The sequence below is a fragment of the Artibeus jamaicensis genome, unplaced genomic scaffold (genome assembly GCF_021234435.1).
Source record: "Artibeus jamaicensis isolate MK-2021 breed Jamaican fruit bat unplaced genomic scaffold, CSHL_Jam_final contig_465, whole genome shotgun sequence".
NCBI lineage: Eukaryota > Metazoa > Chordata > Mammalia > Chiroptera > Phyllostomidae > Artibeus > Artibeus jamaicensis.
The window spans coordinates 13,497,631-13,523,543 of NW_026521843.1; the positions used below are offsets into that span (position 1 = coordinate 13,497,631).

At 43.6% G+C, this 25,913-nt stretch overlaps 1 protein-coding gene across 7 annotated transcripts in view; it reads right to left on the reverse strand.

Moving 5' to 3' along the window:
• Positions 1-25,913, reverse strand: part of DTNB (dystrobrevin beta) — a 173,683-nt gene that overhangs the window by 90,276 nt on the left and 57,494 nt on the right. For all 7 annotated transcript variants that reach the window (XM_053666874.1, XM_053666871.1, XM_053666872.1 and 4 more), the window contains 3 exons: positions 20,531-20,685; positions 12,616-12,721; positions 7,734-7,900 (listed from right to left, as the gene is read on the reverse strand). In XM_053666874.1, the coding sequence (XP_053522849.1) occupies positions 7,734-7,900; positions 12,616-12,721; positions 20,531-20,685 (428 nt within the window). The remainder of the gene's footprint in view (positions 1-7,733; positions 7,901-12,615; positions 12,722-20,530; positions 20,686-25,913) is intronic.

Sequence of the window (25,913 nt, forward strand, 5' to 3'; positions counted from 1 at the left end):
GTGACTGTTTCTTCTTTAACCCCTTGGTTGTCAGGCTTCCATACAGTTTGATTTTCTTGCAGTTCTGTTTATTTTTTGTTTTGAAATTTGTTGTTGTCCTTCCTTTGGTTGTGCCAAGAGACAAAGTGCATCTACCTACACCTCCATCTTGGCCAGAAGTCCCCACTTTTAAGTGTACAATTTAGTAGTAAGTTTATTCACACTATTGTGAAACAGATCTCCTGAACTTTTTCATCTTGTAAATCTGAAACTTTACACCAATTAAACAATAATTCCCCTTCTTTTGGCCCTCACCCCCGCTCCTGGTAACCACCGTTCTACTTCCCCTCTGCTTACAATTAAATTGGGTCACTTGGAGTCTTTTGTTGTCGCTGTGTTGTAAGAGTTCTATATAGTTCCGGATACAAGTCTCTCATCAGAGATATGATTTGCAAACAGTTTCTCCTCTTCAGTGGGTTGTCTTTTTACTTTCTTGATGATATCTTTCAAAGCACCAAAGTTGTTAATCTTGATGAAATTCTATTTATCTGTTTTTCATCTGTTGCGGTGCATTTAGTATCATGTCTAGGAAGCTGCTATGCACCCCAAGTTCACAAAGACATTTTGTTCTAAGAGTTTTCTGGCAAAAGAGTAAGTCAACAATTTTAATTGTTCCTGGTCTACAACGATGCAATTGGCTCTGACTCCTTAAAGGAAATGGTTTAATATCACTAATGCCCAAACATCTACTATGGACATATACAAATTGCTCATTAACACTGATTTAAAAAAAAAAAGAAATAATACAGAGGATGTTAAATAAATCCAAATACTCTGTTATTTATAGTAGATTTTGAAAAAAAAAATAAGCAACTTTGTTTAGAGGTGAAGTCTGCCATCTGCTGGGAAGAAAGGTGGCAGCAGCTGACTTACGTCACTACCTCTTCTGAGGCCCTCTCCTAGCAACCTGGGTCTGTGTACTCCACATAAATAAACACACACACACACACACACACACACACACACTTCCTGCCATGGCAAAACCAGGTGGGAATCAGCCCAAGTTCTCCTGGTACAGTGAAGACCTGAGTAAGCAGAGTTCTGACTGGAAGGTACTTTGGGCACAGAATAAGAATAGGCTTGTTTATTTCCAGCCTCTCTGCGTATCAAGAAAGGGTTAAGAGTATATTTTACCATAATTAATAGAAAGGAAGGAAGGGAAGTGGGATCACCGTGTCACCTTCTCTGTAGGACTCACCAGGACACCCTCTGCCCTCACTCACTTCCTCTCCCAGTCAGTCTGGCTGGGTTTAGAGAATAAAAATGCCTACATTCCCCCCCCCCCCCCCCCCCCCCCACTGCAGGAGCAGCAGGGCTCTGCTCCCTGCTGGAAACACCCACACTGGGTGGGGGTTGTATTCAATTCAGGGGCTACTAGCAAGTCCGGCTTTTCCTCTCCATCAAAACCACTTTCTCACACAGACTGACATCTTCCTAACTCATGGCCGCAACCACGGGTGGGAAAAGGGGAAGTGGGATTAAATGGGTCTCCTAACATCCAAATAAGAACTACCATTAGAAAAGGGTTAGAAATAGATATTCACTGGCAAAGGTGTCTATACTCGCTGTCCTCTCCTCTCTCTCCTTTCCCCTTTGAACCCACTCTAAACAGGTTTTTGCCCGACCACAGGAGCTGTGTTCGTCAATGATCCTCACATTGTCAGACAAAGGGCTGAGGCTCCGTCTTCCTACTCGGTATTAGCAGCATCGGACACAAAGTGGATCACTTCCTCAACAGAACACCCTCCTCGCTTTTTTCCACACCACCACACTCTCCCGGTTTTCTCTCCGCCTCGTGGGTGCTGGTTCCTCCCTTCTCCCGGGCCTCTCAATGTTGGCCAACTCCGGGGGTCAGTTTTTTTCTTCTCTCTCCTCTCTATCACTCACTCACTTACTGGTATCATCCAGTCTTGCGGCCTTAAATATCAACTACATGACAATGACTTCCAAGTCGGTATTTCTATCTCAGATATCTCCTTGAAGTCTAGACTCACAGACAGGGCCTCGCTCAACACCTCCACACACGGACACCCAAATTCCACCTCTCCGAAACCGAACCCTCGATCCTAAACACGCAACATGTGCACACAGACTTCCCCGCCGGCGCCGAAGACGTGTCCAACCTTCCAGTTGTTTAGGACAAAATCTCAGTTTACCTTGACTGCTTTCCCCTCGTAGGCCACATTCAACTCATTAGGCTGATTCATGAAATAAAACAATTCAATCTTTTTTTCCTATCTTATTTTAATAATTGCAATCATTTCTCCTAAATGGTCTCTTAGCTATTATCTTTTCTTTCCAGTTTATTCTTTTTAAAAAAGTCTCTCTTCTTTGTTTGTTTGTTTCTTTCTTGATTAATTGATTTTAGAGAGAAAGAGAGAGAAACACTGATTTACTGTTCCATTTATTTATGCCCTCACTGACTGCTTCTTGTGTATGCCGTGACCAGGGACGGAACTCGCAACCTTGGTATCAGGACAATACCAGCTCTAACCAACTGAGCTACCCAGCCAGGGCCGGTTTACTCTTCACATAGCATCCAGAATGACCAATTTAAAATATAAATCAAATCATGTGGCTTTCCTACTTGACACCCTATAAAGACTCTTCTTTTCATACAGAGTACAAGCCAAAGTCCTTACATGAGCCAACAGACCCTCATTACCTCTTTGACGCCCTCTCCTGCGATGTTCCCCTGCTCGTTCCACTTTGACCTCTTTGCTGTTTCCTGAATTCAGAGGCACACTCCTGCCCAAGGGCCTTAACACCAAATGCTCTCCTCCAAACACTCCTGCTCTTCTCCAGACGTCTGCTGGCAGACATCTAAGACTGCTCAAATCTCACTTTCTCAACAAGGCCTGTAGGACTCTCCCCGCCCCTCCCCCTGACCCCCTTTCTGATGTACTGTCCAATGTGAATTGGCCGAGGAGCGTGGATCCGTCCCTTTGGGTACCCGGCCTCCTTCTCTCTAACAGCTTTTGCCTTGGCCAGTTTCTCTGGAGACATTTCCATTTGGCCAATGTACAGTACAAGTTGGAAGGGGTAAGATGGAGAAGATGGAGAAGGCTTTCAACTGCCGTGGCACAGAAGTAATATAGATCATTGCCTAACACAGTTCCCTGGTGAAAACCAATCACATGGCTCCATCTGATGGCAAGGAGGGTGGGCTATATGCATATACGCTAGTTATACGTCCAGGAAGAAAAAGAAAACTTGGAATACTGGTGAGTACTCCTAATCATTACATATCTTTTTGCTACTTTTTCCAAACATAAAACACACTCAAATCCTTCTACCCCTCAAAAGAAAACCTGAAGTCCCACCCACTCGGCCAGTGCATCTAACTACCAGTCCAGGAACTCTGGGTATAGCTCAGTCCTCTTCATCAAGGTCATGTGCAGCTCTTTATGATGCAACCTATGAACTAAAAACCCAAACTACCTGCACCCTCCCTCCGAAGTCCCACTACACAGCGGTGGAACAGGCACAGGGGGCTCTTCCTCATCCAGTACTGTGTCCAACCAGGCACTGGCACGCTCTCCTCGGGGCCACATAACCTCCATCACCCACTTCCCATCCTAGCAAGTTCTGGGTCTTTAGAAAGTGGTTTTTAAGCTCAAATAGTCAATGGCTTGTTCAGTCCAGACTCATGGTTCTTGCCAATATAATTCCCCCCCAAACTCAGTACACCTCTGATCTGTGTGTTTCCCATCAGTTCCATGTGTCAGTAATGATGAAGTTCTTTCCTAGACATACTTCTCAGGCCTGAGTTATGTCTTTGCCTCTATGACTCTTGCTTTCAACTTACCACACAGCAGCCACCTGGAGGCCATGGGAAGCAGCAGGTCAGTGGTTTCCAACTTTGGCTGCACAATACACAGAATTACTTGGGGGAACTTTTAAAAAATTGCCTGTATCCAGGTTTCATGTACCCTGGACCATTAAATCAGAAGCTGTGTAGGTGAAACCAAGACGATTCTAATGAGCACCCAAGAACAAGGACCTTCATCTGACCTTTGCCACAGGACCGAGCCACTTCCGCTGACCCGAGATAGTCTGGTAGGCCCTTGTTGCTCCCAGCCTTTCTCAACTCCTATCTCTTACTCTCTAGGGTCTAGAAAGAGTCTGTTTTCTCCTTTCAGTGTCCCTAGGGTCAGAACTTTCTCTATTCCCTTTCGGTTTTTGCTTTGAGAACTGGCAAATTCTTTCACAAGCTCACCTCTCCCTCGTAATACCTTGTCAATCACAGTTAACACACACGGTAACACTCTGATCCTTTCCAACATTTGACCTCAAGCTCAGTCGGCAGGAGGTATGCCTTCCAAGTTATCACAGGTAACAAGTTTGCACAGCTGGTCACCACTGTACAACATGGGTTTGTCTCTCCTATGTCAGTGTCCTCATAAGGGTGCCACCAGACAGCTAAGCCAACGACACACATTTTCAGGTTTTGCTCTAAGAGCACGCCACTCCTCACACCAACTAGTGGGAAAACACTAAAACCTCGGTGCTGACCACAATGTTTCCCTCTTGCTCCCACCAAAGTCAAGCGGGTCGGCAAGATATTCTTCTCAACCTATTATTCAAGAAACTAGTTTCCTTTCATTTTATGGGTTCACCCTCATCTGGGTCCTAATGAAATTCTCTCCACTCAGCTCACTGAGAGGACAGGAAAGGCACACAGCTATTAACCGCCTCGTCCTGGGAAGGCATGTACCACTGTGCTCACGTCCCACCGGTGAGAACCACTCCCACGGTCCGGCCTAGATACCGGGGACTGAGAAGCGTAGGTCAGGCGTGGGCCCAGCAGGAACAGGAAAACAGTGAGGCTGGCGAGCGCCCGCCCTCTCTTTCATGCCCTTTAAAAGGGAAGCTGCACCAAGGGCAGGCGTCTTCGTCTGGTTTGTTGCTATGTGCATCCCTCACGCCTGCTACAGTGTCTGGCGCACAGCAGATGCTCAAAAAATATCTTCTCAATGAATAATGAATGAACAGGATGAATCATGGAGACACCATATGGCATTTTTATATAATAAAGGCAACTGAATGGATTGCTGACTAAAAGAATAATGAATTAGACTGCATAGTTACTTAGATAAAACATTAAGCAGAAGCTTTCGGAAAAATCAAAACAGACTTCTAAGCACCAACACTACACACAATAAAACCACAATGAGAATTCACATATGAGCTGGTTAAACACATACCAAATTCATGCATGGTGAACACAGAGAAACATTTATTCAACATGTCAGTACAAACACGGAGGACAATCTTCAAAGAAATTACTTTAAAATGATCACACATCTTTTTGTTAGATGGAAACTTCTTTTTCTCACCATCGGCCTCAAAATTCACCCTGCACTTTCTCAGACAGCGAAGGCATTGCACATACAGAGTCCTGACCTTGAAAACAAGTCACACTCATGCAGCTGAAAGACCTCACCAACACCGCGCGTCTGCCACGTAACACGCACGCTGGTCAGAATTCAGAACCGACACCTGGAGACAACAGTTTCAAAATTACACGTGCTGCTAATACTTGATTTGTCTTTAAGTGTGAAGTCATTAGAGCAAAAATGAACTCATAAAATAGAAAAAATAAAAGCACTGAAATAAAAATAACAAATGGGGGTAACGCTCATTTACGAGTGCCGTGAGGCTCAGACAGAAGTATGGCGACCTGCCTGTGATGTCCTTCCTTTTTCTAACGCAGGTTATGGCTCAATGAAAAGGCAACAAAGTGCATGAAAAACTGCTTCGTGAATCATAAAGCAGCGTTTCAACAGCCACTTATATGTACATAAATGTAAAATCCCCATTTCCTGAAGGGTTATAAATTAGTTAAATGAGCAAGTTCAAACTAAGGTGAACAAGAAGATCCTCATTCTCCCTACGCAAACATCGAGAACAAGAATTTTCATTAGCAACCTCCCAGGGAACCCATCCATCCTCACGAAAGTAATGGAGCAAAGAGCCATCTGAGTGCAGAGTTAGACTCTCCACAGAAAACTGTGGGGGAACATGAACAAACCAAAGAACAGAGAGGGATACTTGCACTTTAGGAGGGAAGCAAGTTACAACTGAAAATCTATAAATTCTCTCTAGTCACTGAAAAAGAGAACAATGACCTGGTTTTATTTTATCCTTTTTTAAAAAAAATTAAAGTAACTCCTTGAACAAGAAGGTACTGGAATTTACAATACAACAAGGCCCAGATTAGGATGTTCAATTTAACAAAATTTTACGGTTAATTGTAACTGAAAAACTATATAATAGAGAAAAAAAAATCCCTAACACGTTGCCAGAGATGCAGGAAGTAAAGTGTACACTTGGGTGGAAGTTTTTGCTTTAAAAAAACCCCCACAAAAACTAGTTCCTGATATACACTTACTTGTTTTTTCTTGGTTGACTTTGAAGAAGGCTAACTAGAAAATAATTTTTGGGGACTTAATGCTGGAAGTCCAGCAGAATGGCCAGGCTTCACAACCTAAATCCTGAATTATGCTAATACCTCTACATAGTTTTCCACCCTTTAGCAAACCAACCAACCAACCATGAAAATTAGAGAAATGGATTCTAAAACGAAGCTACACAACATTCTGGAAATAAAAGTATAGCATTTTAAAAACTGGAAATAAACTATAAGAAGGGAAGAAAAATTCCTGATACTTAACTTGTTACATGATTTATAAACATCACACAAATAGCAGACATCAACCTGCATCTAAACACTGTTCTTTTTAAAAGACCACTTTTGAAAGTAAGTAATTGCCCCTAATGTGGCAACTGTAAGACACAGTGTTTTCCCCAACTTAGAAGCAAAAACTTCTTTATTTCACACGGCTTTCCTTACAACAGGTAAACCCTATGAACAGCCCTAGCCAGGAAGTTCAGTCGGTTAGAGCATCATCCCCACAAGAAGGCTGCAGGTTCAACTTCCCGTCAGGGCACATACAAGAATCAACCAATGAGTGCACAGATAAGTGAAACAACACATCCAGCACGTGCTCTCTCTCCTCCCCCTTCCCCTCTAACAATCAGTTAAAAAATGTAAAGCTTATACACATTAAGAAAATGTGTTTGGAAAAAAAGAACTTTAACTCTTACTGAAAGATGATAGGGTAAGCATTTAGAAGGTATCTCGTACAATTTTACAATAAGAAAAAACTAGCTTTTTACTTTGGAAAGGGGGCATTGCAGCATTGTACTTCACTGAACAAAAGGGACCCACTACAAGCGTAATGGTGTCTGCATCGCCCAGAACTTCAGAAATTGTGCTCTCTGCCCTGGCTGGTGTGGCTCAGGGGACTGAGTGCCAGCCTGTGAACCAAAGGGTCATCAGTTCAATTCCCAGTCAGGGCACATGCCTGGGTTGTGGGCCAGGTCCCCAGTTGGGGATGCATGAGAGGCAACCACATATTAATGTTTCTCTCTCTTTCTCCCTCCCTTGCCCCTCTAAAAATAAGTAAAATCTTTAAAAGATACATAAATGAAAAAATAAATGAAAAATCTGCTTTCAAAATCAAGCGATGAAGCAGAACATCCTTGCAACCCCAGCCCTAAAGGTCCGTATTACGGTCTCACTGCACAACATCCTCATTCGCGGGCGTCTGGCCGGAAGTCGGCCCCACGCTGACACCAAGGACACAGAGGACCAGTTGGGGACACAGACGGAAACACAGAGCGGTTACCCAGGAGGAATGCTCCTTCATCTGGTGCTGGTTGCTGTGAGAACCACTGGCGTGGCCACGCCAAAAGCAGCTTTGGCAGAGCTGGTAGTTGTGGCACTGCTGGCAGCGGTACCGGAAGCCCATCATGCTCTCGCAGCGGCAGTAGGAGCACTCCACGGGGTGGAAGACTTGGAGGAGGCAGAGGAAACCGGGCGGGCAGCGGCGGCGGGGGAAATGGGAAAAGAAGGAGAGAAAATCATTTTCACTTGGAGAATGAAGTCAGTGCAGTGGAAACAAACTAATACAAAAAAGCAAGGGTGAAAACAAAATTAGAACTGATGATTCCAAGTTATCTCCTAGTTAGTTCATTTAACCAGCCATTTGTTAGAATAAAAAAGAAAGACAATAAGAAAAAAGTTTTTTCAAACACCTCAGAAAATAGCCAATTCCCCCCCCCCCCCCCCATAGTTTGTTTCAAAGCAACTGGACTGGATTTCGGAAGTGAATCTGTCTGCTCACAGCTTAGTGCTGCTGCTTTGCCCTGGGCTCCCATCATCCCTACTTTCCCCTGCTTGCAAAAGCAGTGACTGTTTCCACAGCCTCTTTAACATTCCATGGCTCCCAGTGGCCACTGCCCACAGCCAGAGCTCAGAGGTGCCTGCCCGGCCCAGCCTCTCTGGCACACCCTCTCCAGCCCTGCTAACCAACGTGTGTAGCCCTTTTCCCTCCAGCCCCCTGGGAAGAGCACAGGACTTGGAGGGGGCGGGGGAAGCAGAGCACTGAGACAGCAGGGAGAAAGGGTACTTTCCCTTTCCTGAGTCACACCCTTGCAAACACAGCCAGAATCGGTTTCCCCTCCAATCCTCCTCCTGCCAGTTTCTTTCTTTAAAATGAAATTCATGTTTCTCAAAATTTAGATGAGGATACAAATAAGGAGGAAAGAAAAGCCCTCACCCCAAAATTCCTTTTCCAAACCTACTGCTTTTTAAAGATCTACTCTGTATCATGGTGAGGTGTGCATGTGTGAGTTTGTTTCCTTCATTAACATAAAATCTGTGAGCCCCAGGACGAGGTACCATGTATCACTGTTACTGAAAACAGTATTTTACACAGCACCCTGGAATGAGGACCTGCAAATGCTTCCTGAATTGAATACGACCACACGTCTGGGCTCGAAAGGTAACTGGTAAAAAGTAAGACAAGACATATTAAAATAGCAGTTTGGGCCGAGAGCTCTAAGTAGCAGCATAAAAATAAAGTACTGTAACGAAGGAAGGGATGGGAATTTGGAGGAAGGGAAACTCCATGGTCTGAGGCTCTTTTCTCCACCACATTGGGCTTTGTACCTTATGAAAAACTGTGAGATGGCAATAAGGATTCATAAAGATTTTACTGGGCTCTGGCTGGTATAGCTCAGTGGACTGAGTGCCAGCCCACAAACCAAAGGGTTGCTGGTTTGATTCCTAGTCAGGGCACATGGCTGAGTTGCGGGCCAGGTCCCCAGTAGGGGACGCATGAGAGGCAACCACACACTGATGTTTATCCCACCCCCACTCTCTCCCTCCCTTCCTCTCTCTAAAAATAAATACATAAAATCTTAAAAAAAAAAAAGAAAAAAAAATATATCATTTTACTGGGATTCTCTTAGAGCCAGAGAGTCTAGTTCACTGAATGGGAAGTCTAGTTCACAGTTGTATATTATAGACTATTATTGATATTTTTAATTTAATTTTATTATTATTATTTTTAAAGATTTTATTTATTTATCTTTAGAGGGGAAGAGAAGGAGAGAGGGAGAGAAACATCAATGTATGGTTGCCTCTCATGTGTCCCCTGCTGGGAACTGACCTGCAACCCAGGCATGTGCCCTGAGAATCGAACCGCGATACTCTGGTTTGCAGGCCCACACTCAATCCACTGAGCTACACCAGCCACGGCTATTATTGATATTTTTAAATGTTGGTAGTATAATTATTCCCTGTGGCAATTAAATTCTGAATAGAAGAAATGAAAGTCAGCAGGAAATATGGACATATGAGGGGGGACCCCCCCAAAATGGAATTATCTTCTGGAGGGCAGGCCCCTTATAGTACAGACTTCTCCCACCAGCTGAGTGCTCTAGGAACCCATCTGTGTCAGTGTACCAGCTGGTGTTGTTGTGAGAGGCTGTGTTCAGCTTCAGTGAATTTTTTTTTGAAGACACTTTCAATGCATTTGCCCATTTCATGATGGGTGATTTACAAGTGCACCAGCCCACATCATGCTGAGCGTTCAGCAGTTTTTGACCAAAATCTGCATGAACCCTGTGCTCCACCCTCCCTAGTCACCCAATCTCACCCCAGTGACTTTTTTTGTTTGTTTCCCTGGATGAAAAAAGTCCTCAAAGGGAAACGTTTTGTCGATGCAGAAGAGGTGAAACAAAAAAACTGAAGCACTAAAAGGCATTAAAATCAACATGTTCAAAAACTGTTCTGAGCAGCAGAAAGAACGTCTTGATGGACGTATTGGATCAAATGGAGGGCACTTTGAAGGTGACTGAGGTTCAAACATCTAAGATAAATACACAATTTTTATAAGTAAATTCCATTTTTGGGGGGTCCCCCTCATAGGATTCACATCTTCAATCTCAATGACCCTTTCTAGCACTTTATATACAAAGTACTCTTATCTCAATTTTAAGAATTTTTAGTCCTACTTCCAGAAATGTATATTAACTAGGAAATCAAGAGTCAAAAAAAAAATTGAGCACTAGATGAGGAAAACAATATAACAAGGTAAGAAAGACAAAAACAAAAGTAAAACACAAACGAGAAAGCCAAAGGACATTCTTCCTCTAAGAAATTCAAGCTTTTACCATAAAAAATTTTCTAAAGAATCATAAAAATGCTGAGTCTGTGTTCCAAATTAAAACTACACCACTTGGCAGAGTTCTGCCGGAAAACACACTCCCAAATCAATCCAAATCGGTGCGTGCGACGAAGCGCACCGATACAGATAATCCTGTGGGATAATTCAGGGTCAATATTAAATCCTCAAATACATTCTGATCGTTTTGGTGGAACATGTATGTCTATGTGATTTCTCCTCTCTTATAACTGGTCTAGAGACAGTCAGCGCTTACATTTAGTCAGTGGAACGGGTGACCAGGCAGAAAACGCGGAGAACCGGGGAGGAAAGAGTCAACAAGTGTGCCGGGTCAGTGATACACAGGATCAGGTTTGGGGAAAGTTTCTTTTTGGAAGAACACATCATGAGGTAGTTAACTTCTGATATACTTTATACACTCGAGTTAGTAAACCAGTATTAAAAAATGCAACTTTTGCTTAAGCAAATAAATATTTGTCCTTATAAATAGTAACTTTAGTACAATTTGAGTGATGAATTTCCTAAGAAGGGCCCAAATAATAAAATACTCTAAAATCACCATAATTTAATTTGTTGCCCATCATAAATATTAAGATATGTAGATAAATGTTAGTGTGGTAGGTAATGTTTTATTTTCTAGGTATTCCAATAAGTTCATAATATTTCTGTCTCTAAGAGAAATATCAATAACCACATAAGAATATAATCAGTAAATAATACAAGTTCATAATAAAATGTTCATAGGAATAATAATACATCAAGAAAAATGAGATTCTTTCTACTGGGTATAGCAGATACAAAATTATTTTATGAAAAGGAATTGTCTATAAAGCTACGGAAACATTTAAGGCTTTAAAAGTAGTGCCTCCAGCCCTGGCTGGTGTGGCTCAGTGGATTGAGCACAGGCCTGTGAACCAAAAGATCACGGTTCGATTCCCAGTCAGGGCACATGCCTGGGTTGCAGGCCAGTTCCCAGCAGGGGCCAGTTCCCAGCAGGGCACGCATGAGAGGCAACCATACATTGGTATTTCTCTCCCTCTTCCCTTCTAAAGATAAATAAAAAAATGTAAAAAAAAAAAAAAGTAGTGCCTCCAAAACAACCAATAATACTGTAGTAATTTAACAGTAGAAATCTCTATCCAAAAATCTTATTAAAAATTTTAGTTGTTTCACTCTAGTCAAAAGATACTGAACCTTTAAGGAAATAATACTGGATCTAAGGTACTTGTGTGCCAAAGCCAGTTTAAAACTAAAAACAGTGTGGCTAAGAGCGGGAGAAAATAAAAATGTAGAGAAGTGTGCTCCCTTCTCACAGAGGAGAAGGACGACTCTGCTCCCCTCACGAATGCTCTGGTTAGAACGGAGGAGGGATGGGCGAGCGCCTCGCGGGAGGTCAGGCTACAGCGCAAACCGCAGCCTTCCCCTTCATAAACAACCTACGTAAGGAGATAAAGCGATGGCAACAGCAGATAAAAACTAACGAGTCACCAAGAGAGAAGTGCCATTTCAATTCCCAGTGAAACAAAGATTGAAACCGAATGACCGGGAAGGACACTGAGAGTGCTCCGAGGTAAAACAGTAAAAGAAAACACTGAAGATGGGTGACGTTCTTTCTTAGCCACTTTCCTTCAAACAACTCAAAATCGGTTATAGTTTCCGTGGCTGACACTGAATATATCCCTTTTTTTAGACCTATGATTTTTATGGATCAAAGGGACAAAGCAGCCATGGCCAAATCAGGCAGCGGCTGGCCCAAAACCAGCACCTGTGACCTGGGTCGAGAAGCCTTGCGCTGGAGCCAGGGTTTAGGGCCTGCTCTTCCTGCTTCTTGGCAGCCTCCCTAAGTAATAAGACCCCCACCCCTTCTTTTTTTGAGACATACTCTTTCTTCCCTTAACATCAAAAGTCCCAAATTCAAATGATAAAATGCCAGCAGCTGTCAACTGTAATTTCAATCACAAGAGCTAAGGACAAGAGGAACAGCCTCAGTTCCCACACGTCCTACAGCTCGAGGAGCTGGGGGGTGGGCTCTGCCTACCGTTCTCCACATGGGCAAGTCTGTGCACGAGAGGCAGCCAGACGAGGCACTGGGGCGGGGGGTCGGCCATCATGGTGTCTAAGAACATGTTCAGCATTATCTTTTTCTGTGAAGAAAAGAAAAAAAAATACACACTTCATATTTTTCAAGTACCGCTGAACTCCAAGATTAAGTTTACTTAGGACTCACACAACCAAGTCATGATAAATTACACATGGAATTTTACAGCAAAATGAAATATTTTACATTACTACAGACACTGCCACACACTATACTCTACACCATTCCTATATTCAAATGCATTTCCACGTACACTACTTTATCTGAGTCTTAAAACAACCACATAAGGTAAATAAGTTAGGTATTACTATCTTTGTTTCACAGATGAGAAAATAAAAGAACAGAGCATTTAAACAACTTGTAAAGGTCCTGCCAAAATCAGAGACGGAGCAGGACTAGAACTCGGACACCCTTGAAATTCCCACTCCTGCTCCACAGCGGGGACCACCCGCCACCGCCCTGTTCACACGATACTTCTTCACACTGCCAGCATTCGGGACAGTGGGGGCACTCAACAGGCATTGAGCAAGCGATCGCTGAAAGAACAACGTGAGGGGCCAACACTCTCAGACACCACTGAACAACCTTCTGGTTTACAGAAGAGAGAACTGAAGCCCAGAGCAGGAGCTGTCTGACGACATCACAGAGACGGTTGTAAGAAGGATGCCCATCACAGGACGCCTCCATTATACCATCTCCCTGGCTGGACTGCATTTTTCTGTCCTATCACTATCTCTCTCTTTTAAACCAATGTACAGCAAGCTTCCACTGTATGGGAGACGCTGATAAAATTACGTCCCATGTGGACCTAGAAACTTAGAAAACAGTCTGGAATAAAAATAGTCAAGTGATGTAGATAGAACACATTTTCAACAATATTTTGAATCAATGAATTTCCTCATGATTTTCTCTAACCCGCAAAACACCTTTCTAGCTCCAAAAAGAAAGGAACAAGGAGGAAAAGGCAGTGCCACAGAACTGGACGTCAGAGTCCTGTCACTGTAACCTGCACGCCTAGGTCCCCACTTCAAACTTTGTTCCAAAAGGAGGGCGAAGGCAAAGGGGCCAACACGGGAGAGTAAGAGATGCACAGCCCAGTGAGCAGGCCTCTGCCCAGGCCTGGCCCCCCCATTCAAAGGCTGGGGCCCGGGGGACACACACACTGAGCCTCGGGCAGGTGAGGCCGCAAGGCACCCAGAGTGTCATCCCCCTCTCCCAAGCCCTGCGTTCCTGGTCCCACCACTTTATTTAACAGGAAAAACAGGGTATAAAAATTACAGGGCTTCCCCATAAAACTTTAAAACACTTCAGAAAAAAAGGGTAGAAAATCCAAATTGGTGAGAGCTGACAATATTTTGCCAGCCCATTCAAAGCAACTTTGGCTTTCACCACTAACACATTCGACAGCGCGTGGAAACCAGGAGTGCAGGCGGCCTGGCGTCTGGCCGGATGGACGTGCACATGCGGGAGCTTCCCCGACCCACCGAAATACCTTCCAACGTCGGTCCCAGCACACAGACGCAGGACCACACAGACTGCAGTCCGGGGATCTTTTTGGCAATCCGTGAGAATCCTGATTCCATTATATGCAAATCAGAAGTCATTCTTATTGAAAATAGTCTTTAAAAGAAGAAACTGGTAGCACTGGCTGGTGTGGCTCAGCGAATTGGGTGCCAACCTGTGAGGTCATCATTTCAACTCCCAGTCAGGGCACATGCCTGGGTTGCGGGCCAGGTCCCCAGTAGGGGGCGTGTGAGAGTCAACCATACACTGATGTTTCTCTCCCTCTTTTTCTCCCTCCCTTCCCCTTTCCTCTAAAATCAATACTCATGTCCTCAGGTAAGGATTAAAAAGAAAGTTTTGGTTCACCAATCTTGGAATTTAACTTATTTTTAATGTTCAAGACAAAAAGGAACCGTCATATTTACTATCTCAGAAGGTCCTCGTAAATACAAAAGCTGTCCTAAGGTCACACTGTCATGTGAAGTCCCTGAAAGCGTGAGAAATGACACCGGAACTGTGCCCTAATTTCTGTCTTCCATTAACATGTGATTTGGGGGGAAAATCAGTTAACATTCTGGTTTCAGCTTCCTCATTTCTCAAGGGCAGTGGTTCTCAAGAACATAGTCAGGAGTACCCCTGGGAGGTCCCTAAAACATTTTTAGAAAGTTCACGAAGCCAGACTATTTTCATAATAATACTAAGACATGATTGCTTGTATCAGTATCATTCTCCTCTGAGTGTACAGTGGGGAGTTCCAGAGGCAATCTGGTATATCCACAATTACCTCTAAAAGCTAGGAAAACACTCCTCCTCCTTCCGGCGACATGAGAGCCTGAGCCCAGATTTCCTTCCTATACTTTAACCAAATCACAGCGCAACAGACTGAATGGATAAGCAACTAAGAGACACCAGCTGTCTTCAACTATGCAAACCCCAAGATTTGCAAAAATATAAAACAATGGCATGCTCATTAAATTTTTTATTTTGGAACAGCTATTTTTTTCATTTAAACATATTACTTAATATGCAATAGGTTTATCATTGTTATTTTCAATGACTTAAAATACTCTTTAATTTCTCCATTTTAGTTTATAATGTGGAGATATTGATAGATATAACCTACACACACAATAGCTCTTTGGGGTCCTCAATACTTTTTATTTTAATGAAGTCCTGTGATAAAAAACTTGAGAACTTTATGGGGTAGAATTCCAGCTTAAAAACTGTGACTTACTATGTTACTACGTGAAAGGCTGGTTCTTTTTTCTCCCATTTTTCTATATTTTATTTTTCCTCTTGAGTTGAATACATCCTTTGCAGATCTCCTTATTTTTTATAGAACAATAATATTTATAACACACACTACAATAAAACTGCAAGTAATGCAAATTTGCCCCCCACGATTCTCATTTTTCTAGGTCTCCCTCCAAATGTATAAATGTTTCTATGTAATTATGTGCACAGAGTAGTAAAAAACACATGATCTGTCTTTTCACTGAACATTTCATTAAACATTTTGCTGTGGGGCTACAAGATCTTCATTTCTAATCACTGTAACAGCTGACCTGCTCGCTCGGCAGACACCACGATCTGTGCACGCACTTCCTTGACCGCGTGCGGAGGCTGTTTCCAGCTCGGAATGCACACCCGCTCGTCTTAAAGAGGGATGTTTCCGTCTGCCACCTAACTCCCGCCCCTGTCATTCTAGTCCTCAGTATCGACAATTTATTGCCCTGAATGCCGTTTTCATCTCCCTCCCTTCGCCCGTGGCTACATCTCTCCTGTTTAAAAAAGGAAGTGGAACCATCTCTTAAAAATGAGAAATGCAGAATTACATGAGAAAACAAGCACAATAATTCAGCGTTAGATCATCACAGATGCAATTCCCTACCTCACCATTTTCATTAAAAACTTATACCCTTATGGGCGACAGGTAAGTCGTTCTTGTCCACTGACCTTCTGCTTGGTAATCAGCTGTAAGTATGACATTTGGTTAACATATTTTTTAAAACTTTCCGATTAAAATGGCTTTATATAAACTTCTGTGTAGAATTATAACACTATTTAACCTGACAAAGGCAAACATACTGGTTATAAAAAAACTGGTTATGGGACTAGTGCTATGGATCAGCCTTTTGATTATTAGACACCGAATTTGTCCATATCACAGGTTTATTTTGGACTTTGAAAATTATTTTGTATTATACAATATAATGTTGCCGTGCTTTTTATCAGAGGTATTTTTATTTATTATAGCCAAAAGAAAAATTGGAAAAACTTTATATTCCTTACTACAAAAATTATTTCACCAGAGAAAATCATGGAATAACATCAAGGAAAACCGAGCTGTGAGGGCCTCCGTGAGCTTCGAGCTTTCTCTCAGCAGTCAAGCCGGAGACCCTGTCTCGTGCCTCTGACTTAAAACCAGCACCCAACCCAGCACACGCCCAGTGAGCACTGATCATTCTGCTGGCCTGTTGTCAAGGGGACAGAAGGCTGAAGGAGACTGAGGGGCACCCTCGGGGCAGTGAGCTCGCTGTGACGTGTCACGGGGCTGCAGAGGAGCAGCGATCATCCTGCACTGAAACACTCGGAGCGTCAAAGAAGGGGGGATGTTTTAGGGGACCTGACACCCGAGGCCATTGTTGGGGAAGAGGGGTCGGGGTTGTTGGCGTCTTGGTGAGAGCTCACAGCATAAACAACAAGAACTCTGCTACTTTCGCTCACTCCAAATGCACATTACCCACCACGAGAGACACGCGAATCAAAACCACACTGAGGCAACGTTCTCATCTTATCAGATCGGCCAAGTCGTAAGTGTAAGAACACATGCTGCCGGCAGGGACGGGGGAACAGATGCCCTTACGCACAGCCCACGGGCGGGTGCAAGGGCACACCCCAGCTCCTGCGGCAGTTCGGCAACCTCCAGAAAGACCCCCAGCAGGCTGGTGGAGGGGGTCTGAGGAGCGCCATGGAGCCCAGGTGGACGGCGAGGCTGGAGCTAGACTGAGGAACACCCTGGTGCCACGATGAAAAGCTCATCCACTAGGAAACAGAAGCTAGTCGTGTGTTTTTAAGCAAAACGGGGGCATCGGCAGAGCTGTATTTAAAATGCCAGCTCGAACTTGCTTATGATTAAAAGGAATAATAAGACAAAAGCAGTATCTGAGAGGGGCCATTAGGCAACCAAGTACAGAGACTAGGAGACCAGGGTCCTCGGTTTTGTTGGTAAAGAATTTTCCTGCTTTCCCTGAAGACTCATGAGCACAAGGCTTTGGGCCAGGGGGTGGAGTGGGAGTGCCACCACGGCACCCCAGAGGACGACCTGGGCCCCCAGCCCCCCACACACGCCATGCCCGGCAGCGTTCAGCCCCGCCACAGGCCAGGGACAGGACTGAACACGTTGGGGCCCATTTTCAGCTCATGAGCAGGAACTGAGAGGGGCCGGGGTGGGGAACCTCTCCCACAGCAAGTGCACGGTTGGCATTGGCACTGCTAACTGACAAAAATCCTTTTTAAAAAAGAGAACAATTGCCCTGGCTGCTGTGGCTTGGTGCATGTGCTGGCCTGCAAACCAGAAGGTCGCCAGTTCGACTCCCAGTCAGGGCACACACCTGGGTTGTGGACCAACCAGGTCCCCAGTTGGAGGCGCGCAAGAGGCAACTAATTAATGTTCCTCTCCCTCTCTTCCCCTTTGTTGAAAAATAAATAAAATCTCTTTAAAAAATGTAGGAAAACAAACCATATAGAAAAAGTCCATTTGAAAAAGAAACCCAAAACTCATTGAATGTAACTCTTGCTGTATGACACTCTGTCCCAAGTCTCGTGTTTTTTGGTCACTCTTTCAGTGGTTTTTACCCTTTGGAGGCACCTTTTTGTCATCTTTCAGACCTAGGAAATTCAACATTCCTGTGCCTCTTTGCCTTTTCCACATTTGACGTGTTTAAAACCACCGACTGAGTTTTATATAGAAATCTGAAGCGAATGAAAAAGCAGCAATTAGGTTGTGAGTTCGAAGGCCTGATAATCGTGGCATAAAGTAATTCAGAGAATCCCAGACAGCGTTCTTAGATTACAATTAGAATTTTTAAGATATTCTTCACCATTTTAAACTGTTATTCCAGTACTGGACTCTCCTTATTGGATGCACATTACAAGTAAATCAAAGATGGCTTTAGCGAGTGCTCCACAGAACTATGGCCCCTTGGGCAAATGGCGTCCCTCAGCGACACTTCTCCGTGTAAATTCTCTTCCCCCGCTCGAGCCCACTTTCCTCGACAGCAGCATCGCAGAACTCGATCAGCTTCCTGCCTGACCAAGGGGAAGCCGCAAGGAAAAGAGCTGCGTGTGCCTCGGATGCGAGATCCGCCCACAGCACCGCGGCGGTGTCTCCCCCGCCCTCTTCCTCCGCCGCCGTCGCTCTGCCGGGCACTTCAATGCCTGCAGGGCGCTCAGGACCAGGGTGTGTTTGGACGGCCCCGGGTCATGTGAAAACGCATATTCAGAGTGAAGAATGCCAACTGGGCTTTATCAGAATAAACTGAAGCACAGAGATATTTTTAACATGCTAAAAGCTGATACTGCTATTTATGCTGAGAGAAAAAAATAAATAATGTATACAGGCTAATTTTCACAAAACAATCAGCCGGCACGTGTCCACATTTGGGAAGAACTTCTCAGAAGCTACTAAAAATAACTCCCCAGTATTTATAGGTGCCCACCTTCAGTACTGTGGTTGAGACACTCTAAACAAATTATAAAATATTGTTTGAAAGTCTGAATTCAGATAAATATGGATTCTTAACTTTAAATGTAAAAGGGGGTATGTGTATGTTTTTGCTTCTTTTGTGAATCAAAGTATCAGGAGAGTTCGTTCATTTTATATTTTAACTTTCATGTTCAAATAACTTCAGACTTACAGAAAGGTTATAAGAGACTATTTTTAAAATTCTACTCACCATTATCCCAGGCTCCTCAAATGTTAACACAGCCACACAGATGCCCCTTCACCCTTAAATATTTCGTATCATATTTCTCAAAAATCAGGACATTCTCTTACCACAAATATGAAAATCAGGATATTAACACTTGTGGACAGAATACCATTATCTAGTCTACAAGCTTTCTTCAGATTTTTCTTGGATATCCCCATAACATCTTTCATAACAGGAGAAAAGCCTGGATCATGGGTTGCGTTCAGGCTTCCCATCTCTGAGGACCCCAGTGCTTGGGAAGAGTCCCTTAGTCTTTCTTGGTCTTTCTGACATTGATGTTGCACGTTGCAGAAACCCCGCCCTCAGGAAGAGGAAAAGGGCGGGGGGGGGGGCAGCCAGGCAGGAGCAGCAGTGGCGCTGGCGGGGCCCTCCCTCAGTGAGCCCTCCTGGGAGGCGGCGGTGTCAGCCTGCTCCTCTGGCTGGTGACTGGCATTTGGTCACCCGGTGACAGTGGCATTTGACAGGTTTCTCCACCGTGGAGTTACTGTTTCCTTTGTAATAAATATTTTGTGGGGAGATACTTTCAAACTATGTCATCAGTCTTATTCCCTTAATCTTTCACAGTTAACAGTTTTAGTTAACAGTTAGTTAACTGTTAGTTAACAGTTTAGTTAACAGTTAACAGTTTACAGTTAGTTAACTGTTAGTTAACAGTTTTTTTCTTCATTCCCTGCTTTCCAGAACTTTCCAAACAGCAGGAAGCTCCTTTTATCTCATCTTTTCCTAAAAAAACTGGGCGCTATAGCCAGCACTCATTCTGCCCTGAGTCCTTTGAGGCATAGTTGACGTCTTAGGGATAGACTCCCTCAGCCTCTAGGGAAGGGCTGTAGAAGGACCCCCACAAACCCAGCGGAAACCAAATCTCTCATCTGTATGAAATCAGCAGCATGTGCTCCTGCGCTGGCTGGGGCGGCGGGGAGGGGGGGGGGGGGGGTGTGCCCTGGTGTGGAGCTCGTCTCCATTGCTCAGGACACAGCGACCCAGTGCTACAGGGAGTTTTATACCCAAACTCTGGGTTCCATGGTTCACAGAACTCATTAGAAAGAGTAATACATGTTTAGTAGCAATACTGTAGACACTTCAACGTGACCATTTTTCTTTAAATGTTTAGTAATTTAAAATATTTCAAATGTTACTTTTTCAGAAAATACCCCCCCCACAACTCAAAGAAGTTCTCGGGTGAATTTGAATGCCCCCTTTTCCACTCCCCCAAACTCCCCACCCCTGACTTTAACCCCTGCTTCCTCCTGGACTCAGGACCTACACCCCTAGACCAAGGCGACCTGGGGAGACCTGACAAAGGCTGGGGGGGGTGGCGCGAGCGCCCTCTGGGCCCGGCTCCGTGACACCGGCCTCACCTGCTGGGGAAAGCAGGCGCGGGCTGAGTGCTCAGTGTAACCGAAAGACGGCCCCTCGAAGACGGCTGTTGGGAGCTTCAGCACTTCCTTCAGAAACTGGTCAAACTTGCCAAATATCATGAAGCCATTGGAATCTGACATCTGGGAGAAAACATCTATGAGAACAAAACCAAATAAAGTCAAGTTGTAAAGAAGTATCAACTTTGTATAAATGGCTCTAAGTCATTAGTATACCAGTCAAAAAGTATCACTGAAAAGCATCATAAAGTTATTCCAATTTTTAGTTGACATGAATTCTTACTCTTTATTAACACTGTGTGGTTACTTGGTTGATGAGGCCCCTCTCTCCCACTCACCTAAAATTCATCCTAAACATCAAATCGAATTTCCACTCGCACTTGGTGCCCAGCAGCGTTCAGCCCCGCCACAGGCCAGGGACAGGACTGAACATGTTGGGGCCCATTTTCAGCTCATGAGCAGGAACTGAGAGGGGCCGGGGTGGGGAACCTCTCCCACAGCAAGTGCACGGTTGGCATTGGCACTGCTAACTGACAAAAGTCCTTTTTTAAAAAGAGAACAGTTGCCCTGGCTGCTGTGGCTTGGTGCGTGTGCTGGCCTGCAAACCAGAAGGTCGCCAGTTCGACTCCTGGTCAGGGCACACACCTGGGTTGTGGACCAGGTCCCCAGTTGGAGATGCACAAGAGGCAACTGATCAATGTTTCTCTCCCTCTTTGTCCCTTTGTCTAAAAATAAATAAATAAAATCTTTTTTGAAAATGTAGGAAAACAAACCATATAGAAAAAGTCCATTTGAAAAAGAAACCCAAAACTCACTGAATTTAACTCTTGCTGTATGACACTCTATTCAAAGTCTCAAGAGACCTGCTAAAGAGACTATGAACAGAAGGGTTGTGAGACACTTCCAGGAAGACTGGTTAAGGCAAGCTGACTAAGGTACAAAGTAGACCATTTTTTCCTTCCTTCTTTTGCTACCTGGAATGCAGTGATAATGGCTAGAGCTCCAGCAGCCACCTTGGAATACATGGTAATCCCAGTGTTGATGTAGAAACCATGCACTAGAACAAAAGAAAAGACAGGGGAAGCCTGGTCCCAGAAGAGCATGAAGCCGCCTACCAGACCAGCCCTGGACTGCCTACTCCTGCACATCTTTCACACAAGAAAAAAATATACTTCAGCTTTGTTTAAGACACTATTACCCTAAGTTTTTGTTTTCATGCAACAATCCTTAATACTAAACATGATCTCATTTTACTTTCACAAAGAGGTATGTATGTGTGTACATGTAGGTGTGTATGCACATGATTATTTAAAATTTATAGATAAGAGCCCTGGCTGGTGTGGCTCAGTGGATTGAGCACCAGCCTGTGGACCAAAGTGTTGCCAGTTTGGTTCCCGGTCATGGCACGTAGCTGAATTGCAGCCAGGTCCCTGGCTGGGGTGTGTGAGAGGCTCCTGGTGTATCTGTCATGCATCGATGTTTCTCTCTCCCTTTCTTTCTCCCTCCCTTCCTGTCCCTGTGAAATAAATAAATAAAATCTTTTCTAAAAATAGAAAAAAATTACAGATAAGAAAACTAGTTTAGAAAGATTAACTTAAGGTCAAACAGTTAGTCAGTGGCTACATCAAGATTGAAGCCCACAGTTACCTGACTCTAAAGAAACTCCACTGCATCAAACCTCTTCCAACCACAGTGTAGAACAGACACCAAAGCATACGGGCAGGAACTGTCAAGGAAGGAATTCAGAAGCTGCGCCTTGAAAGACAGGATTTGGAATGAGAAGGTGAAAACAGCCTCAGACTGAGGGCTTGGGGACGTGACTAGAGAAGAGAAGGATGACAGTCTCGATGACAAGAATTTATAGTGTATTGATGATAAGCAAGAAACAGTGCACTGAAGAGAACATTCTATGAACAACTATTTACATTGAGAAATAAATGTACCTAAAGATTAAATAAGCTATGAATGAAAACTCTGAAAGAGGAAAGCAATTTGAACTTGGTTTAAAAACTCTTAAGTAGGGGAGACATATTTATAGAGCTAGGTTTCAAGAAAATGAGTCTTAGTGACCGGCAGAATGAATGAAAGAGGAGGGATCAGGGCCGCATTAGGGACAGTTTTGGGGAGAGGGGTCAACTCTCATGCGCTTCAACGCAGCAACCTGCAATAGACAGCAAGCTGGATCCGAGAATAAAGGAATCTAAGAAGTTAGAGTTCTTCTAGATTTGTAGCTTGGGGAAAACGCTGACCACCCTGGGTGAAATCAACGAGCAGAAGACTAAGATACTAAACTGTGAACATAACTAATTAGCAAATTTCCAAGTGGAACGGCCCTGCAGGCAGTTAGAAAGAGAGCACTGGGCCACAGTTCGAGACCACAGATACAGAGATTTGAAGATGTTACCAATTATGTGAATAATGGGCATCCTCTGAAGGAAAGAGAAGCATCGTAACGCAACTTCTAAACAGCTGGCTTCTATTCTTATAATGAGGACAACAATCACCCTCTAAATCTGGACAGAAACAAAGGGTGGGCAGGGGATGCGGCTGACGCTGCAAGGTGCCTGCTGCTCACTCAGTATCTGCTTTCCAGTTCCCGCTCCCCGGCTGCACCCTGACGGTGATCAGAAGGGCAACGCGATCCACCTAAAAAATGACTTACCAGCCTCTTCTGCACATTGTAACTCTGGAGTGGATTTCTGAAAAAAGCTTTTGCTTTTCTGAAAAAGACCTCTCTTTCTTCTTTCTACTTGGAATAAGTCCATGAGGCCCTGCACAGAGCAATCACTTACGAACCTAAGGAGGACACCCACAGACAGAGCAGGAAGGCAGGCCCCCAGTCTCTGGTGATGTCCCTAAGTCATGGTACTAACTCTGAACTTACCGGCCCATGGACTTATTCCTTATGAGAAAAATAAATCCCAGTGGTTTGAAGCCACTGTTAGTCCAATTTCTCAACGCATTCCAAACTGAGAAACCAGCAAATTACTAACTTGTAGCCACTAATGGTAGCAATATTTAAGACCAGACACTCTGGATACCAATTCTATAAATACACATAGTATAATTTCACGATAAAAAAAAAACATGTGTATACCCTCACCAACAAATCAGAACCTGACTCATTCAGAGTAATAAGAGTGACTAAACAATGAAATGACTAACTACCCCCCTCAATAAAGTATTATTTGCACTTACACATATATCATATAGATTCAAAGTAGTAAAAAAATTTAATTCAAGAAAAAATTATAACTTAATAGGCCCATATTACAACAGCAAGAGAACAAGCAGAAACACATTTGTTACTTGGTTTGTTTTCATAAGAGAAATAATACCACTACACCTAAAATTGAAGGTGTAGTTAAGTCATTACTTGGAAGTCATTACTTCTTGAATTACTGGTTTAAAAAGTATTTTTAGATTAGTTTTTCTCTAAGAAAAATGACTACTAATTTTTTACATCTTCATTGAAGTATAACAATGAATCTAAGTTGGTGTGATTTACTATGTACAGCTAAAAAGACCTTACTAAAGAAGAGACAATAAAATTTAACAAAAATATCCAAAAAGCTAAACTTGTCCTCTAATTAAAGTCATAAAACCTTCTGGCATTAGGGACTAAATTACATCCCAGATCCTGGTTAATTTCACCAGTAATTCTCTTTCTATTTATACTCCCCTGAAAAAAGGTACACTGATTCCCCATTAGTTGTTTCAGATAAAAATACAGACTTTCTCCCTTATGAAAAACCCACGATCAAGCCCTTAAATGCACAGGTGTACATACTTTAAAAAATATTCTGTCCTCTGTGTAATGGCGAAATAATGCTACTTATTATTCTACCAGTATCATGTATGTTTCCTTTTTTTCCCTGATGATCATGACCCTGGCTTTACTCGCAACATCTGTCCACCTGTCCACTCCCCTTTCACCCCACATGACCAAACATACGCACAGACACTTCTGCAAGATGCCAGGGCTGTTTCCGATAAAGACGCAAGTCTATACATAGAAAGCCTTTTATTTTATATGGTAGCTTTCCTTGGCAAATGACTTTCACCTCCTGTCATCCTTCTACCAAATACGCACGTACACACATTTGCATATTTATAAATGCCTGTATGTGACTAAGTCCAAGTGCACATGTCGTTCCCAAACTCACGAGCACGTGACACCATTCACTGGGCCAGAGCGAGGCCGTGGAGCAGAGTTCAGCAGGTGGGGGCTTTCAGTGCTGACCCCGCCCCAACTCCCTCAGACAAGTCTCCAGGCCTCCCTTTGCGTTCGCTTGCTTTTCTTTTTCTGGTTCATAAAATGCAGATTCAGGACTTATCACTAATACGCTTCCAGTTCTAAGACACTTTGGTTATATGAGAACTGTGCACACGGCCATCATTCCGACCAAAGTCACTTCTGTCTGATGAAGGAAAGGACTGGCTGGCAGAGTAACGCAGCCAGGGTAAATGCGCAGTGGCAGGCGGTCAAAAGGCCAGGGCAGAGAGTGGCAGATTTTGAACAGGTAAAAAAACTATACTCATAACTTCAAAGGCTGGCCTCCCATAGTCTGTTAATGAAACATCCAGGAAGCAAACAATTAAAATGCCACAGCTGCCAGTTCTGGGTAAAAATAGAAAGAACCTCAAGTCACCTTATCTTTGGCTACTCAGAGTGCCATCCATCAAAAATATGGGAAAACATAACTACAATCACATAAACTATTACTATTATAAAACCATGTTTATGCTATAACCCAGATAAGATACCTGTTATCATTCTAGTGTATTTCATGCTTTTTCTAGGTGCATCATAAGTTTTTGTTCAAAGCTGTATTACAGCCCTGCCTGGTATGGCTTGGTAGACTGAGCACTGGCCTGCGAACCAAGGGGTCATTGGTTCAATTCCTGGTTGGGACACATGCCTGGGTTGCCAGGTCAGGGAGGGGGCACATGACAGGCAACCACACACTGATGTTTCTGTTCCTCACTTTCTCCCTTCCCCTCCATCAAAAATAAATAAATAAAATCTGTTTTTAAAAAACTGTATTACATTTATGCATTTGACCTAAAACACAGTTGAAAGGCACACATGTGGGTACCCCAAAACCTAACTGGACTCTTGCCGTGGGACACTACAGCCCTTTCGAGTTTTCATACACTACAAAAAGTCTTGCATCGGATACACACTTCTCGTGAATTCCTTGGGATAAACTGAAGTAGCAGAATGAGTCAATGCGTGTAAATATTCTCACAGCCCTCCTGATGCTCACTGCAAGATTGGCCCTCCGAAATGCAGCACCAGGTTTTTGAAAAATTTAAAAATAAATTGCATACGTTCCTCTGCTCCTATTTTTTGGTGCACAAC